This window comes from Triticum urartu, chromosome 1A (genome assembly GCF_056163025.1).
Source record: "Triticum urartu cultivar PI428250 chromosome 1A, HENAU_Tu73, whole genome shotgun sequence".
In the NCBI taxonomy this organism is placed as follows: Eukaryota; Viridiplantae; Streptophyta; class Magnoliopsida; order Poales; family Poaceae; genus Triticum; species Triticum urartu.
Window position 1 is genome coordinate 517,071,929 of NC_141873.1, and position 14,593 is coordinate 517,086,521.

The 14,593-nt window shown below is 41.7% G+C and overlaps 1 protein-coding gene and 1 non-coding gene across 3 annotated transcripts; one reads left to right on the forward strand and one right to left on the reverse strand.

The window, feature by feature from the left end:
- The first annotated feature begins 884 nt into the window (after positions 1-884).
- LOC125524453 (uncharacterized) lies at positions 885-9,687 on the forward strand. Of its 2 annotated transcripts, XM_048689516.2 has the most exons (18): positions 885-1,117; positions 2,246-2,318; positions 2,411-2,454; positions 3,079-3,121; positions 3,197-3,367; positions 3,541-3,696; positions 5,086-5,151; positions 5,298-5,342; positions 5,454-5,527; positions 6,217-6,281; positions 6,361-6,427; positions 6,528-6,641; positions 7,296-7,369; positions 8,667-8,764; positions 8,963-9,022; positions 9,108-9,176; positions 9,246-9,299; positions 9,399-9,687. In XM_048689516.2, exons 1-18 carry the CDS (start codon positions 1,038-1,040, stop codon positions 9,468-9,470), a joined length of 1,425 nt encoding a protein of 474 aa, XP_048545473.2. In that variant the 5' UTR covers positions 885-1,037; the 3' UTR covers positions 9,471-9,687. The 2 variants fall into 2 exon arrangements, with proteins under 2 accessions (XP_048545473.2, XP_087384158.1); XM_087528032.1 differs by lacking the exon at positions 885-1,117 and having other exon boundaries at positions 1,606-2,318.
- Positions 9,688-11,177: 1,490 nt separating this feature from the next.
- TRNAD-GUC (transfer RNA aspartic acid (anticodon GUC)) lies at positions 11,178-11,249 on the reverse strand. Its single transcript has one exon. It is a non-coding gene; the product is annotated as a tRNA-Asp (tRNA).
- Positions 11,250-14,593: the final 3,344 nt, after the last annotated feature.

Genomic DNA, 14,593 nt, shown 5'->3' on the forward strand with positions numbered 1-14,593 from the left:
ACATAAGTTTTCCAAAGAGACAACCATTCCTTGGACTCCGCAGCTGGGTTTGAAACGTCTTCCCTCTTCTCTAATCATGCTTCTCTCCCAAGATTAACTTCAACAAACATTTCGTATGCTGAACGAACTGAGAATCACCCCTTTGGATCATCATTCCATGCCCAGAAGTCATCAACTTGACGTGTACAGAGAGGAATATGTAAAATGGCTTCAACATCGACGGGAAAAATACCTCCCTGTTCCGGTCTATGATCTCTGACACAACTCGAGGTAGGTTAGAAACATGGGATGAAAATGTCTTCATGATCCCTTGTTGAGGGACCCATATTCGCCTTGAAGTACCTTCTCCAATTCTCCGAATAATGCCTTGGTTAATCAAGACCGTCAGCCACGTTGTGCCAAACTTGCGACGGGTGAGGACCCAGTTCTGCTTCTAGAACAGTACAAGAGGGGAAGTAGGTTGCTCTTAAAGTTAGAGCGCTCGATGAGTTTGGCTCATTAAAAATCCGTCATGCTTGCCTAGACAATAGAGCAAGATTGAAGATTTCTAAATCACGAAAACCCAAGCCACCAAGATTCTTCGGCCATGCCATAACATCCCAAGCAACCCAACAAGGTTTCCGTTTGTCACTTTTATTCCCCAACCAAAACTGATATATAATTGATGTCACACCCTCGCAAAATTCCTTGGGCAGCCTGAAGCATGCCATCTAATACACCGGAATTGCCCGTGCCATTGATTTTATTAGAATTTCTTTTCTTGCTGCTGATAATTTAGCCTATCACTTTCTCCCATACCTTATCTAGATATTTTAAAGTGCCATTTTTGGACTGTCTCACATCTGTCATGCCCAAATATTTATCACCGAGTGAAACCCTCGGAAGTCAGAATATAATCCAGTAAAGTCGGATGGACCCAAGGCCCACGGCCTTGAAAAACCTGCCCCTCATTTCAAACCCACCAATTCCATCTGAACCCCTAAAGAAAAATCCATCTGAAGAAAATTAGCATCACCTAGCCGCCGCCGCCGGGGAACATGGCCGCGCGGCGGTATACCGAGCACGAGGAGGCGCTCGAGATCAAGTCCCTTCGGCGCATCATCGCCGCCTACATCAAGTACGCGAATCCCCGATCCCCATCCTCTCCTTCCTCCGCGAACCCTCCCGTTCCATCCTCATCGCTTCGGGCTCTCCAACCCCCGCCGCCATCGCCGCCGGTCCTCGGAGCGAGATTGAAAGGTCGTGTAGAAGGGGAGCGCGGCAGTTCCAGGGCGCTGCTTCGAGCTGTGGCCCGATTGGGTGGACTGGAGCTCGCGGTGGAGCTCAGTCCGAGTTCATGGTCGTCTCCTTCTGAGTTGTAGGGTTTAGGAATGGTTGCCCCAGTTCGAGTTCACTGGCGGCGATGGCGGGGGGCTAAGGCTTTGCTGTGTGCTCGACTGTTTGGGTTTCGTGAATAGCACCCCCCCCCCCCCCCCCCCCCTCTCTGTGCTGGCGCATGGGTCGGATAAGATAGATTCAGTATGTAAACATTGATGTATTGGAGCTGATAGTGGATTGGACTGCGAGCAACCACGTCAGTCTGAAGGTTGGGGATGGGAGTGGCCGTTTATTTAATCATGTTATAGATGGAAAAAATCAATAGATAAACACCAATAATGCGGAGTTTCCTGGCATCCTTGCATTTGATTGTTGCTGATTGAAGCCATTGAGGGTGTGTAAAATGGTTGAGAAGCGACAGTGGATTGGATTTGCTAGCAACCACGTCAGTCCGAACGTTATGGATGGGTGATCCTCAAAAAAAAAAACGTTATGGATGAGTGTGCCTGTTTTTTTAATCATGTTAGAGGGAAACAAAAAAGATAACCACGCAATGCGGAGTTTCCTGGCACCCTTGCATTTGATTGTTGCGGATTGAAGTTGTTGGAGGGTGTGTAAGATGGTCAAGAAATGTGGCTATATTAATCAGAGTGCGCACATGGCGAACTAACTGATATGAATGCTAGGATTTAGTTGGTCTGTTGGATGTACTTAAAACACCATATTCAGGACATGTATATTTTTCCAGGTCTTGATTTCTTTGACGTTTCATCATTGATGTCACACAATTATGATGTTTGCTGCTTTTTATTGATTAGTGATAGCACAAAATGATATCTATAGAAGATAAAGACATGGAAACGGCATACCCCCTTTCTTTCCTGTTCTCTTCGAATATCAAAATACTGTTGTTTTGCTTTTGTAACAGCTATCAAGATGCAGCAGAGAAAGATGTCAAGAGATATGAACGTTCATTCAAAAAGCTTTCTCCTGCCCACAAGGTTTAGTTTTCATAGGGTCACCCCACATTCACCTTTTTTATTTATCCAGGTTATATAATGCTATATGCTCTCTGATGTCTTTCTCTGTTCAGGAACTTCTGTTTCACCTTGGTCTTAAGTACCAACGATTGAGATGGTAAGTAATATTTTGTGCTTAATGCTGAACCACCTATCTGTCAAGCTGTACATCATCTGAAATAGTGGTTTGTTAACTGTAATTTATTCATTTAGTCTATATGGAATCACCAAACCTCACTTTTTCAGATCTTTGATATGACTCTGGGTAATTGATTCATTTTATCCATATTTATCTGAGATTTAATGATGATGCTCTATGTTCAAGCCATCGGCTTATTATGAAGAAAAAACTACCTATACCCTTTTCAAATTAAGTTTGGCCATGCTTGTTCAATATCTGTCCTTTGTTTTGGCACTTGTGCATTATAGATATGTTTAAAATATGTGCTATAAATCAGTATCAGATGAATGACATGTAAGACAGGGACGGAGCTAGAAAATTTATACTAGGTGGTTGGTTGGGGGAGGAGTTAAACAAAGAACCTCACATGTGAGGTATTGCCAGGGCAATACATTAGAAATCGGGGGTAAACATTTTTTTTACCATGGGGGTAACTATGCCCCCCTGCTCCATCCATGTGTAGCACTATCTGTACAGAAGCCTTTGTGCGTATAGCGTACTGTTCAGTACTGATTGATTCAACATTTTGACTACTGTTATTTGATGCATAATTACTTGCAGGTGTATATCCATGAATACATCTTTTATCATGAATATGCTTGAGGTATGGTCTTTTTGAGACTGTTTGATGAAAACTGCAATGCACGTGATGGTATTCTTAAAAAAGAAAGAACTGCAGGCATTTGAACCTCCTTTCGACATGAGTCAGTGTGTAGATGGTGATTGTCATGATTGTGCAGAGCACATGCACGGGCATAGTCATGCTGATACCATAAATAATTCCGAATTGTTTGCTCAGCATTGTTGCCCAGAGGAAGGTGCAAATACTAGAGAAACTGAGAACAAGAAGGTAATTTCTCAGTCTGAATCAGTTTATTTCTTAAAACATTAAACATGATAATGAGTGTTTTCACTTAGAAGTCTGTTACTCTGTTATCATATTTTTTGATTACAGCATTGGTGATATGTTGCTGAATTCCCCTTTATGTTGCATGTATAGTTTGACTGATTTATATTAAACAGGATGAGGAAGTCCACATGGTGGGTTCCTCCCAGCCTGCTGCCTGCAATTTGGGGATATCCCAAGGTGAAGATAAATCATGTAATGATGGTAAAGATGCGAGTGCAGCTGCTAACTGTCAAGATACAGATTGCTTTGCATCTTCTACTGATGAAAATGTAAGCTCATGTTGCAAGATCCGTTTTTATTCCAAATAATTCACATATGCATAATTCAAAATTCTTATCAGACAAGATTTTGAAATGTCTAAATGACTAGTGCACAAACATGGCATGCTTGTTATGTTCTCTTTGAGAACTTGTAATATATCTCTGGCGACATCAGTCAATATATTACCACTACCATTACTTAATAACCCTGATAATTCTGAACTTCTGATTGTGATATGTGCTGAATTTAGGACTAGATTCAAATGTACTTTATAAAGACTCTTCTGTAAATAGGGCATGTGATGAATAGATTTATCCCCAAGTTATTTCAGGAGGCTGTATTGCAAAAATATGCCTGGCAAAGAGTAAACCAGGTAATGTACTGGTACTCTTTCTTCCAGGTACCAATCCTTGTGGGTTTTGTTGCATAGTCACTTTCTTGGAAAAGTTTGACATTTTTTAAAGAGCTCCATAGTGTTAGAAAATACAAATAGGACATTCACCTGTGTTTTTGGATTTCTACATAAAAGTGGGTCATATGGCGTTTATTTGTGCCTTCAAGGGATTTATTCAAAAGTTCAAAGATTCACTGGGTGAATTTTGAACCAATTTAAGCCAAACTGGAACCTGGCAACATGCAGTTCCTTTTTCTCGAATACGCAGGAAAGCTGCACAGCATTGCACTAATAACAAATGTACCTAGAGTACAAACACACCCACATACTCCACTAAAACAGCTATAAACAGAGCGCCACAAGCAAGAAAAAGCACGACCAACACTCAACCATGGCCAAACTACGACTCTCCCATGGTCAGCCTGGCCAAGCCTTTTGCCCCAGCCATGCACCAATGCTGCTCCTCCTCTTTAATAGCCAGCAGCACCTTCTGGACATTAGGTGAACTCCCATTGAGGGCACAATCATTTCGATGCTTCCAAATCATCCAAGCACAAAGGGTGATCAAGGAGTTCAACCCAGCCTGCATAGAAACTGGCACCATAGAGATGGTTCAGTACCACAAGCAAAAGAAATGTACAGAAGGTGATTTGGAGTGCCAGGTCAGGTAACCTGCAGCTTAGCCAGAGTGATTGAGCCGTCCGTGCCATGCCATAGCCTCCCCACCAAAATTTAAGGATTGGACATAGGAAACTCCCATCAGATAAAGTTAAAATTGGAAATGGTTCAGCTTTTCTAATTTGCAGAACCAGTCGATGCTTCAGCTAACAGCGAACTATTCATAAAGTTTAGGACAGGATATCACAAAGCATCTCACGAACACCTTTCAGTTTATCAAGAACTGAGTCCTGTTCTATAATATAATCATTTGTGCCTTCTATTTGAAGATAATAATGTGTTTAAATAACTGTTGATTATAACAAATCTGTTTTCTTCATTTCAGATAACTCCAGGGCACCGCAGGGCTCCATCTTTGCCACTGGATGTTCCTCCAGTTGATGTTGACAAAGTAATTGTTGTTATCATTTGATACATTCTCCTTTTGCCTGCATTTGATACATTCTCCTTTTCTTGGCGTTGACAAAGTAATTGTTCTTCTCAGAATTCTATCTGCTTTGATTCATCTAGCATTCACTTTTTTAACTATTTATGTAGGTAAGATGTATCATAAGAAATATTGTGAGAGATTGGGCCCAGGAGGTAATTTTCTGTTCAACTCTAGATTGTTTTAGAATGTGCTTGATGTAGACCTTCTATTTTTCTGCACTGTTCTAATGTTGATCTTTTTACCTTTAATTGTTTTTGTCCCAGGGTCAAATTGAACGTGATGAGTGCTATAAACCAATTCTTGAGGAACTTAATCGTCTTTTTCCTGACCGAAGCAGGTAAACATGCATTGTCTCTTATTGTTTCAGTAATGAAGAGCTACTGTACATTTTCAAATCATTTGCTAAGATTAAGAATTGATCTTGATTTAAGAGTGGATACTGGCAATAGTTTTTTGTCGTTGTGGGATAGACGGATAGTTGGTTGATAGGAATATCTAACAGTGTCATCTCCTTTGTGTTTGTGTTCACTAGTCTGCTTGCATGGCGGGTGGGGCTGGGGATTATTATAATGAAAACTGGCAAATCGTTTCAGATAGTATTGTTTTCTCAGTAATGATGGAAATGTGTTTTGAAGCTGCTCAGCGCTCCCAGAACCCTGTGAGGCTGAGCCTTCCTATTTTTCTATTTGTTCAATGAATCATGCAGAAGGAACAAATTGACAATGTTCTTGCAGATTCGTGTTTTGTCTTTGTACTCTTGTATCTTTGATTACAGGCGCACTGGTACTACTATTTATTAGCACATTTCCTTCAGGCTTTTGCTATATTAGTCTATTATCTTGGGTCAGAAGCACGTGATAAATGCCACCAAAACCTAAGACTGCGGAGCAAATTACTGTTCTTTTAGACGCTATTGATGGTGGATCCAAGCATTTCCATTGACATCACAAACAAACAGAAGTTTTTTTCCTTCCAGATTTACTTCTAGTTTCCAGCACTGATCTGTGTATGTTCTGAAAATCACAGGCCACCTTCATGTTTAGTCCCTGGTGCTGGGCTTGGGAGATTGGCTCTGGAGATCTCTTCTCTGGGTACTGTATGGTGATGTTCAGTTGAAGATTAGCCAATACAATATATTTCTTGAATTCTGTATTGTATTCCCTTGAACAGGTTTTGTAAGCCAGGGAAATGAGTTCTCATATTACATGATGATCTGTTCAAGTTTCATTCTAAACCAGTATGCCAATCTATTAACTCTGTGCTACAGATATTATAAGCAATCGGCATCTTTATCAAACTGTGTTCATAATGCTAATAATACCACATATTTCTATCAGCACCCAAGAGGCCAATGAATGGACCATTTATCCTTGGATACACAACAATTGCAATTCTCTTTCAGACAAAGATCAACTTCGGGCTGTTTCATTTCCTGATATTCATCCCTCAAGGTATTGAGTACACCATGTTTAACTTCTTTATTTTCAGTGTCAGCACCTCTACAAAAATAATGTTTTCCCATGCATCATTCTTTGTACATTTGGTGCAAAGCTGTACATTTGGGATATATGTATTATTGAGTGCATTTAGATTATAGTATTTCCATGGGCCCAAGTACAGTTATGCTGACTACATTTGTAGGTAAATTGTGTTGTAGGATTCTGTATGAAATACAAATCAGCTTATGGAATATTTGAGAAGATCAAAGTGCATTATGGGTCCTCAAACTATTTCTGGGGTGTCATATAGGTCCTGGACCTTGAAAATCGTCACCTGGGTCCATGGAAATAGTTTTGAGGGCCCAACTTTTTTATCCACACAATTTTGACTTTTGGATGTTAATTTTTTTTTGGCATTAAAAATTGTGTCGTTGCATAGTTACATTTGACTTCCTAATCTAAATTTTGTTTCATTTGAGTTTGAGTTTACTGATAGAGCTTGTTTCAGTCTGCTGGCATTATTTATACTGTAGGCAAAAGCTGAAATTTTATTTCTATTGAGTGTGGACTTTGATTTCTCGCGGATACACTGATTGTCATATGTTTGTATGTTTCACGTTGGTATATTTAGCTCACTTGTATTTGGGTCCTCTTTTCTATTAACAGTGCTGGGATAACCGAAGGATTTTCGATGTGTGCTGGAGATTTTGTAGAGGTCTACAATGAGGAAAGCCAAGAATGTAAGATCACTTGCTCTCTTACGATTGGGGCTTTTAGTAAACTAAGCAGGGGTCAAACAAACAAGAACAACAACAAAGCCTTTCAATCCCAAACAAGTGGGGGTAGGCTAGAGCTGAAACCCATCTCACACGATGTTGGATAAGCTTCTCTTCAATTGGTGCTACCCCAACTCTATCACGTATATCATCAATCCGGACCCGATCCTTTCTTGCGTGGCCACATATTCATGTCAGCATGCACATCTCTGCTACACCTAACTGTTGGACATGACACCTTTTAGTTGGACAGGGGTCAAAATGATTTATGATTTGAAGAGTGTTCTGGGGCCCTTTGGCTTGTGGTGCACATATTTGCCACATGAACTATTGGTTATTATGTTAAAGGAATACTGAACGTTCTTCTCACGGACCAGGAAAGCTTCTAGTTTTAGGTGCATTAATGATGAAAAAATTGACCCTTACACGACTTTCTCAACTAAAGAGTTATATGTTGTTTCAGAATCAGCTTAACTGTGCTTTTGCTTGCTACAATCCTCCATTAAAGAGGCATGTAACTGCAGGAAACTGAAATAAGGTGGTTGGATTGTTAGACGCAGTGTGGTTAAATAATTATTGACACATGGATACTCCTGTAATGGGGTCAGTCCATCACTCCATCTTGTCTAAGCATATAAACGTGTTAATAATTGCAAGCTGCATCTTGTTTGTATCCTAAAAGGAGAGAAAGTTTGAGCTGATTTTGTTTGTCAGATTGTCGGAATTTGAAATCACAAGGAAAAGCATGATTTATTCTGTTGGGTTAAACAGCCAGATCATAATCTGTGGTGTTGTTGCATCATGTACATATGAAGTACAAAGCATGCTTTCGTGGGAAACATATTCAGTATTTTTTGTTCTGCTACTTTGTTTGGTTTTGTTTCAGGGCTGCATATAATACATAAATTGCGTTAGGAGTAATGCCTTTGTTAACTTTCAAAAGAAAAATCTCAACAGTTTTGTACTAATGTAGTGGGTGCCTGAGTGGTTGCAAAACAAGCCTGTAATTTAATCTGCTTTGCGTTTGTCGGTATTAACTTGGAGAGGACTAAAGCACACCCCTTCTGTAACCATGTAGGCTACTGATGCATTATTACTTTTCTCATGGATGACAACAAGTTGAAGTCCTCTTGGAGTTCATTGTTCTTGCATTTCTCTGTTTACTGCTTGCATTATTACTTTTCTCATTTTGTATAGTCCGTACTTGCGTAATGGATAAATGCTGTTTTGACACTCTTACAATTCTTATCTGCTCTTCCAGCTGCATGGGATGCTGTTGTAACTTGCTTCTTCCTCGATACGGCACACAATATTGTTGAATATATTGAGATAATATCAAAAATTCTCAAAGATGGTGGAGTGAGTTCACTTGCTCTAAGATTTTAATTAGGATATATGTTCTTCATGAGAACCAGTAGTGCACATGTTATTTTGTGAGCTGATTGGTAGGAAGTCATTATTTAGTATAAGTTGTTTCTCCACTCTCCAATGCTATTATACCTGCTCTTTCTGTATTTACTATAATCAATAAGTAACTGCGGCAATTTGAATCAACAGGTCTGGGTAAACATGGGTCCGCTTCTTTATCACTTTGCTGATGCCTATGGACCAGATGATGTAATTACTCTTTTCTTGACCCCCATTATTTATACTAATTGAAGGTGGCATTATCAGTTGACATAATTTGTCTCCTTGAACTCAGGATATGTCTATCGAACTAAGTTTGGAAGACGTGAAAAGGGTAGCTTACCATTATGGATTTGTGATGGAGGTGAGGGTTTATGCACTATAAATTGACTATCGCTGTTTCCACAGATTTTATTAACATGCAATTTTGCAGGTGGAGAAAATGATAGATACCACTTACACAGCAAATATGGTATCGATGATGCAGGTAAACTACTAACAGTTGACTGAATTATGTGACGTATAACATTGAATTCAATCTATGTACGACAACCGGTCTTATCTCAGCATCTGGTTTGAGTCGCAGAATCGATACCGCGCGGCATTTTGGACGATGAGGAAGGATGCGTCTCGGTCGAAAGCTAAAAAGCGGCAGTGAGGCGAAGATCCCCCGTTTGGTGTGAAATTCGCGTCAAAGTTGTTAGAAATTTAGAAAGAGTGATTTGGGTCGGTCCCATTGGTGATGTTTATCCTGGGACAAACGAGGATGATGTGTTTGGTGCCGCCATTGTCGCACCATGATATACTAGTGTTGATACTTGGACCTCAGAGCGAAACTGTGCTGTGAATCCTGTGATATAATTTGCTTGGCGTCACTTCACTTCTAGCAAACGGCGACGTGATGTGCCTCGAAAGAAGGTTGACCATTACTTGGTGTGGGGGTGACGTGCAGCCGATAGTCTATCTGGAAACAACGAGGAATCCAAAAGAATTTAGCACTCCCTCCATTACATAATGTATCGCATATAGATTTCTTAAAAAGTCAAAATTTACAAACTTTGACCAAGTTTGTAGAGAAAAACATATAGATCTAGAATATGAAATACATATCCTAGGGTACATCACAAGTCAAACTATGCATCTGATGAAGATGTGCAATGCTGTGAGGCGTCCGATAGAATGAGAATAGGTGGGCTGTCTAATTTGGCGCTTTGTTCAGCTGGGTTCTGGTCCCCTAATTAGCTTTTGCTGTGCTTGCAGTTAGACTTGCGGTGGTATCCTGCCCCCTGCTGGCTTTTGGTGTAATAGGCTGTAGTAGTATTGAGATTGTTGAATTTGCCCCCGTAAAAAAAGAAGATGAGTGTTGAATTTGATGCTGTCCAGGTTTTTGCCTCATGGCATTCGTTTCGACGGCGGGCGAATGAAGTGGGTTTCCTGGCAGTGCTTGAGCTCGCATTACCTCTTTCCCTACCCCCTAATTGTTTCTAGAAGTATTGTATTTACGTTCATTTGCGATGTAAAGGAGTTATAGGCCGGTTCGAAAAAAAAAATCACAAGTCATACTTTTATGTTGTCTATATTTGATATTGTAGATATAAATAGGTTTATGTTGATCAAAGATTGTTAAGTTTAACTATCAAAAAATCTATATATTATAAAATGGAGTGAGTAGTAAACATACTTTGTTGGCTACCTTTAAGACCCAAGCCAAACATGTTGGGTACTAAAATCAAAAAGCACCGTTGCCGGGGATCGAACCCACTTCATTCGCCCACCGTCGAAACGAATGCCATGAGGCAAAAACCTGGACAACATCAAATTCAATTGCGATGTAAAGGGATTATAGGCCGGTTCAAAAAAAAATCACGAGTCATACTTTTATGTTGTCTATATTTGATATTGTAGATATAAATAGGTTTCTGTTGATCGAAGATTGTTAAGTTTAACTATCAAAAAATCTATATATTATAAAACGAAGTGAGTAGTAAACATACTTTGTGGGCTACCTTTAAGACCCAAGCCAAACATGTTGGGTACTAAAAAACAAAAAGCACCGTTGCCGGGGATCGAACCCACTTCATTCGCCCACCGTCGAAACGAATGCCATGAGGCAAAAACCTGGACAGCATCAAATTCAATTGCGATGTAAAGGGGTTATAGGCCGGTTCAAAAAAAAATCACGAGTCATACTTTTATGTTGTCTATATTTGATATTGTAGATATAAATAGGTTTCTGTTGATCGAAGATTGTTAAGTTTAACTATCAAAAAATCTATATATTATAAAACGAAGTGAGTAGTAAACATACTTTGTGGGCTACCTTTAAGACCCAAGCCAAACATGTTGGGTACTAAAAAACAAAAAACGCCGTTGCCGGGGATCGAACCCGGGTCACCCGCGTGACAGGCGGGAATACTTACCACTATACTACAACGACTTGCTTGTGCTTGCATCGAACTGAAGCTAACTTGACTGTATCAACTAGCTCCCTCAGGCCCCACCAAGCAGCTAAGCACGCTGGCTCTGTTCTTGCCTTCACTAGTAGATTCCGCCACAGACAAAGTCCCCCTTGTTTTCTAGCAGCACCGTGCTCCACGTGATCTGTGCCTTCTCCTTCATGAACTCCCCCATCATTAGAGAAATCTTTCTCGTCCGCATGCCGGGGACCAGTACACCACTACCGTAATAACCCTACTTTTTTTTTCAGATTCCGCAATATAACCCTACTCATGAACGCCAGGGACCGAGCACCCTGAGTTGTGGGAGCTATGGACGTCCATGCAACCGAGTTTTTTCTCTTCCAAAAATGATCCAAATCTATTATCAAAGTTCATCGAAAGTACAAAGTATCTCAAACATAATAAAAAAATTACATTAAGAGCCTGTTCGGCAGCTCTCCGGCTCCGCAGCTCCGCTCCTGAAGCGGCCGGAGCGGAGCGGCCTGCGGTGTATTTTCTAGGAGTTGCGAAAGTGGTACTCCGTCGGCTCCCGTATTCTACGGAGTTGGACAATTCCCGAACAGGGCCTAAGATTCCAAGACCACCGAATAATCACTACCGCCGTCAGAATGAGCCGTCGACGCGCCGTTGTCGCCACTCCCCCAGTGGCAGAGCCACGTTGAGAGGAGTGTGGTCGATTGACCACACAGGTTTTTGGCAAATCCTTTGTACACAAGTAGAAATCATGTATGTTTTTTATAAAATTAGTGAAAACACATGTATTTGACATCACAGATTTGAAATGACATCACAGACTTCTGATCCCGGCACCGCCACTGCGCTCCCCTATCGGAGCCAGCTTGACCTTGTCGATTATATAGCCGGAAAGTCTTCGTGCATGTGCCCCTAAGGACTAGCACTCTGGAGCCGCAGTTTTCATCGTTGAACCTTGAATAGATTTGAAGCACCTAACACCAAATCTCGCCACTTGACAATAAACCATAACCTCACCGCCCCAAAGAGACGGCACGAATCTACGTCAGAGCTTCATCGACAATGTCCAGATGGACGAACTCGAGGAGGATCTGAGCACGGAAAACAAACTCCAGATAGAAGCGCCACACCTGCAAGGACTAAAACCCTAGCCTAAACTACTAACCGGGGCGGAAGCACTGGGATCCCCCCACCCCACCCACTGGTCACTGGAGCGGCATGCAGAGGGGAGGCAAATACACAGGCTCATGGCGACTTCATGGCGGCTTCACATCAAGGCTCTTCCAGTACTCATGACCGGTCTCGTCCATTGTGTCGGCGGTAGACGAAGGAGAATTGGAGGAAGTGGCAGTGCGCCGGTGACTTGGATGGAGGGAGATGGGGCATGGAGGGGTCAGGTTTTGTGGCGTCACCATCCGGCTATAAATAACAGGTGCCCAGGCAGGCGGAGCAGTGGCTTGAATGCGGGTGCCCTAAGTTGGCTTCTCGTTCACCGCACGCTATGAATGCCGGGAAGGCGGACTACCGATTAACCGGCTTGAATGCAGTAGGAAGTGGTCTCATCGTCCCGTTTGGTCACGTCCACTATGAACCGACATGAAGAATGTAGCGCGGAGAGCAAGCGAACATGGCGGGAGAGGCGGAGCAACGGCTTTAATGGGGGACTCTTGGAGTTGGCGTCTTATTCGCCGCACCGGTATGAATGTCGGGTAGGCGGATGGTCGGTTAACCGGCTGAATGTAGTCGAAAGCCATCACGTCATGTCATGTCCGATTTGAACCAACATGAATGTGTCGCGGAGGTGAGCGGATGCGATGGCAGAGGGTTATTGGATGGGTCCGCATTGCCAGATGAATGCGGGGCGGAGGTGAGCGGATGCAGTAGGAGAGGGTTTTTGGGTGGGTCCTCATTGCCAGATGCATACATGATGGACGTATGGACGCCCACAAACCGCCCGCAATTTGGTTTTGGTTTGTGAGATTTTGGACATCTGAATTGGTGCGGACAATTTTGGTAACCACCGTTGGACAGCTAAAAATGCTCGGACTGATCTCGATTCGAATATTTAGGGGCAATTTGATGGTCCATATTGGAGTTTCCCTAATCACTAGTGTTGTTGCCTTTGGCCGGTGGGCCATTCTTTTCTTCCTTTTCCCCTTCTATTCTGTGTAAACAACTGAAAACACTCAATAACTCATGGACAAGCGTCTAAGCAATGGCATGAGAAGTTCAACACTACTCTGACATCTGCTGGCTTTGTTGTTAACGGAGTTGGCAAATGTGTATACTATCGCTATGGTGGGGGCGAAGGAGTTATACTGTGTTTGTATGTTGATGACATACTAATATTTGGGACCCACCTCAAAGTCATTGAGGAGGTCAAGGCCTTTCTATGTAATAACTTTGAGATGAAAGACCTGGGCATGTCTGATGTTATCTTGAACATCAAGCTATTGAGAAATACTGAGGGTGAAATTACACTTTTGCAATCCCACTATGTTGAGCAGATTTTGAGCCGTTTTGGATATTCGGACTGCAAACCTTCTACAACACCATATGATCCTAGCGTCCGGATTCGAAACCTCGAAGGCACGACTGTAGATCAATTGAGATATTCTCAAGTGGTTGGTTCACTAATGTACCTAGCTTGTGCTACTTGTCCTGACATCTCATTTGGTGTGTGCAAACTGAGCCGGTTTGTTTCCAATCTAGGAGATGTGCATTGGCATGTTGTTGAGCGAGTGATGCGTTACTTGCAAGGTAATGCAAACTATGGTATTCACTATTCTGGGTAACTAACGGTACTTGAAGGGTATTGTGATTCTAATTGGATATCTGATGCTGATGAGATGAAAGCCACAAGTGGATATATCTTTACACTTGGTGGTGGTGCTGTTTCCTGAAAGTCTTGCAAGCAGACGATCTTAACCAGATCGACTATGGAAGCAGAACTCACAACATTAGACACATCATGCGTCGAAGCAGAATGGCTTCGAGTGAAGGAAATATGCCCTAGAGGCAATAATAAAGTTATTATTTATTTCCTTATTTAATGATAAATGTTTATTATTCATGCTAGAATTGTATTAACCGGAAACTTGATACATGTGTGAATACATAGACAAACAGAATGTCACTAGTATGCCTCTACTTGACAAGCTTGTTGAAGCAAAGATGGTTAAGTTTCCTAGCCATAGACATGAGTTGTCATTTGATTAACGGGATCACATCATTAGAGAATGATGTGATTGACTTGACCCATTCCGTTAGCTTAGCACTTGATCGTTTAGTATGTTGCTATTGCTTTCTTCATGACTTATACATGTTCCTATGACTATGAGATTGTGCA

What these genes read in the sequence shown, in the direction of transcription:
- LOC125524453 (XM_087528032.1), top strand. Translation starts at nt 2,148, where the DNA reads ATGATATCTATAGAAGATAAAGACATGGAAACGGCATACCCCCTTTCT. An exon ending in TTATCATGAATATGCTTGAG is followed by an intron (nt 3,122 to 3,196) that starts GTATGGTCTTTT and finishes AAAGAACTGCAG; the next exon opens with GCATTTGAACCTCCTTTCGA. An exon ending in TCTGGAGATCTCTTCTCTGG is followed by an intron (nt 6,282 to 6,360) that starts GTACTGTATGGT and finishes TCCCTTGAACAG; the next exon opens with GTTTTGTAAGCCAGGGAAAT.